General features: G+C 47.5%; 1 protein-coding gene across 1 annotated transcript; it reads right to left on the bottom strand.

Moving 5' to 3' along the window:
* Positions 1-613: 613 nt before the first annotated feature.
* On the bottom strand, positions 614-2,070 carry LOC110876381. The gene is made up of 3 exons (XM_022124554.1): positions 1,947-2,070; positions 915-1,901; positions 614-711 (listed from the first exon to the last, which is right to left on the bottom strand). The coding sequence occupies exons 1-3, from the start codon at positions 2,068-2,070 to the stop codon at positions 614-616; spliced, it is 1,209 nt and encodes a 402-aa protein (XP_021980246.1).
* Between the last annotated feature and the right edge of the window lie 270 nt (positions 2,071-2,340).

Here is a 2,340-nt window from a genome sequence, read left to right as displayed (position 1 = left end):
GGGCATGGTGCCAAAAGTTCGTAGGGAGGGAGGATTGTGCAAGGAGGGTGCGGATAATATTGTTAATGGAGCGGATTTTTGGTTCCGCTTTCCCATTTTGGGAGGAGGTATAAGGACAAGAGAGGCGGAAAAGGATACCATGTTTATCAAAAAATTGTTTGAATGACTTATTAACGTATTCGGTGCCATTGTCACATTGAAAAGTCTTAATTGTTCGTTAAAATTGGGTGTGGACGAGTTTAGTAAAACACTCAAATGTGGTAAAGACTTCTGATTTGTTAGAGAGGGGGAAGGTGCATAAGAAGTTTGTGTAGTCATCCAAAAATAGAACGTAATAACGGTGACCTCCCGAGCTTAAAACTGGAGAGGTCCATACATCGCTATGCACAATATCAAAAGGTTGTAACGTATTATTGGTTGATGAATAAAACGGGAGCTTAGTGCTCTTGCCAAACACACAAGGTTCACAAATATGTTTATTAAAATTCTTAAAAGCAATCAAATTAGAGTTTTTCAAAGACTGAAGTAGGGCTGGGCCAGGGTGACCAATCCATTGATGCCAGAGCGTGGAGGACTGAGCAGCAGTGGTGGAGGTAGAGAAACAATGAAAGTCCTAGGAAAAGGTGTAGAGATCACCGCTGCTGTCGCACCGGAATATAGGCGTCCGGGTCTTGTAGTCCTTCACAAGAAAACCAAACTGGTCAAATTCAACTGAAACAGAATTATCTTTAGTGAATTGACGAACAGAAATAAGTTTGCGAATAAGGTGGGGGCGTAAAGCACACGGTTCAGGACAAAGGGCGGGTAGGGTGATGGGAAAGTCTGAGGTCCATGTCCAAGTACCGGGATGGTTTTGCCATCTCCAACAATGATATTTTCATTTATGCCATTATTAACAATAGTACGGAAATTACCTGAATTGGGGTCCATGCTGATGGTGGCTCCCGTGTCCATAACACCATGCTGATACTCGGGTGGGTGTAGAGACATAGTATAGAGGGCCTGCTGAATATCAGTTGGGGAGTAAGTTGCCTGATGTCCCTGATGTGGTCGCGGTCCTAGAATTCCCTGGCCCGAGTTGGGTGACTGAGGTGTTGCGGTGGTCGGATAGTGGCACGGAGGGGAAGCAGACCATTGAAACCACGGCGGCGGTGCGGGAGCGGTCCATGTGTAGGCGGTCGGAGAGTTCCAAGAGCTGTATGACTGGCCGCGACTGCGAGACCCGGAAAACCTGCCACGGCCACGACCCCGAGACCGGCCGCGGCCACGTGAAGTAGCCTGATTGGAGTCCGGCTGATAGGCCGGCGATGAGAGCAATGGCGGCTGAGCATGATTGGCAGGGGGTGGCGGTTTTCTGTTAGTGGCAGTGAGGGCGTGATTGGCGGCAGTTGCAGCGTATAGTGCTTTTTCGGCCTTTTGACTTTCGATCAGACATAGTTGGGACCGTGCCTCGTAGAAGGTTGGTGTGGGATCTTTTTGTTGCAAAATGGTTGATATGCCTTCGTACTGATCGGTAAGACCAGCAAGAAGGTGTAGTACGAGTCGTTTGTTATCTAACGGTGCTCCGACATTGGCCAGTTGATCAGCAAGAGACTTGATAGCATGACAGTATGCCGACATGTTGGGGAAACTGTCGAGACGAGTAGTGGTGAATCGCTGCATCAGGTGAATCGCACGGGCATTCTTATTGTCCTGAAAGAGTCCTTCCAATGTTGACCAGGCATCGTAGGCAGTGTTTCCAGGGCGGATGATGGTGTTGAGTATGTCGTTAGAGATGGTGCTATATATCCATTGTAGCACAATGGCATCAAGCCGGTCCCACTCTTCATCGACATGGGGTTTTTCGGTGGAGGAGGAGGAGGCAGCGGGTTTAGGTTTGAGATGGTCGATGACTTTGAAAGCTAGACATTGGATACGGAACAGTTCAGACTAGGTAGAGTATTGACCTGTCTCCATATCAAGAAGAATGGGGATTAGGTTCTTTATGTTTGTGACGGTAGAGGCTGGATGTAGTTTGGGGTCCGATTTTGTGGGAGAAGCAGGTGGGGTGGAAGGGGTGGAGCCGACCATGATGTCGGTGTGGGGATGAAAGATGAACAAGAAGAGAAAGGAAGGTACATCGGCGGAGAAGTAGCCGGCTGTGAAGGCTGGTGCCGGCGGTGAAGGGTGGTGGGTGAAAAGGTTAGGTTAAAACTCTTGATACCATGTAAGACGTAATTTGTTATCAAGGTTGCCTTTCTCATTCTCATTCATTTGTATAAATAGTACAAGTGAGATCAATTAGGATCTCGTATATGCGGAAAGATAATCACTACAATAAATACAATATTGACCGAATAA

This window comes from Helianthus annuus, chromosome 9 (assembly GCF_002127325.2).
Source record: "Helianthus annuus cultivar XRQ/B chromosome 9, HanXRQr2.0-SUNRISE, whole genome shotgun sequence".
NCBI classification, from domain to species: Eukaryota; Viridiplantae; Streptophyta; class Magnoliopsida; order Asterales; family Asteraceae; genus Helianthus; species Helianthus annuus.
Note: the sequence above shows the minus strand (reverse complement) of the source record. Positions and strands in the feature narration are given on the sequence as shown.

What these genes read in the sequence shown, in the direction of transcription:
- LOC110876381 (XM_022124554.1), bottom strand. Translation starts at nt 2,070, where the DNA reads ATGGTCGGCTCCACCCCTTCCACCCCACCTGCTTCTCCCACAAAATCG. An exon ending in TCTTCTTGATATGGAGACAG is followed by an intron (nt 1,902 to 1,946) that starts GTCAATACTCTA and finishes TCCAATGTCTAG; the next exon opens with CTTTCAAAGTCATCGACCAT. An exon ending in CAGCATGGACCCCAATTCAG is followed by an intron (nt 712 to 914) that starts GTAATTTCCGTA and finishes ATTCTGTTTCAG; the next exon opens with TTGAATTTGACCAGTTTGGT.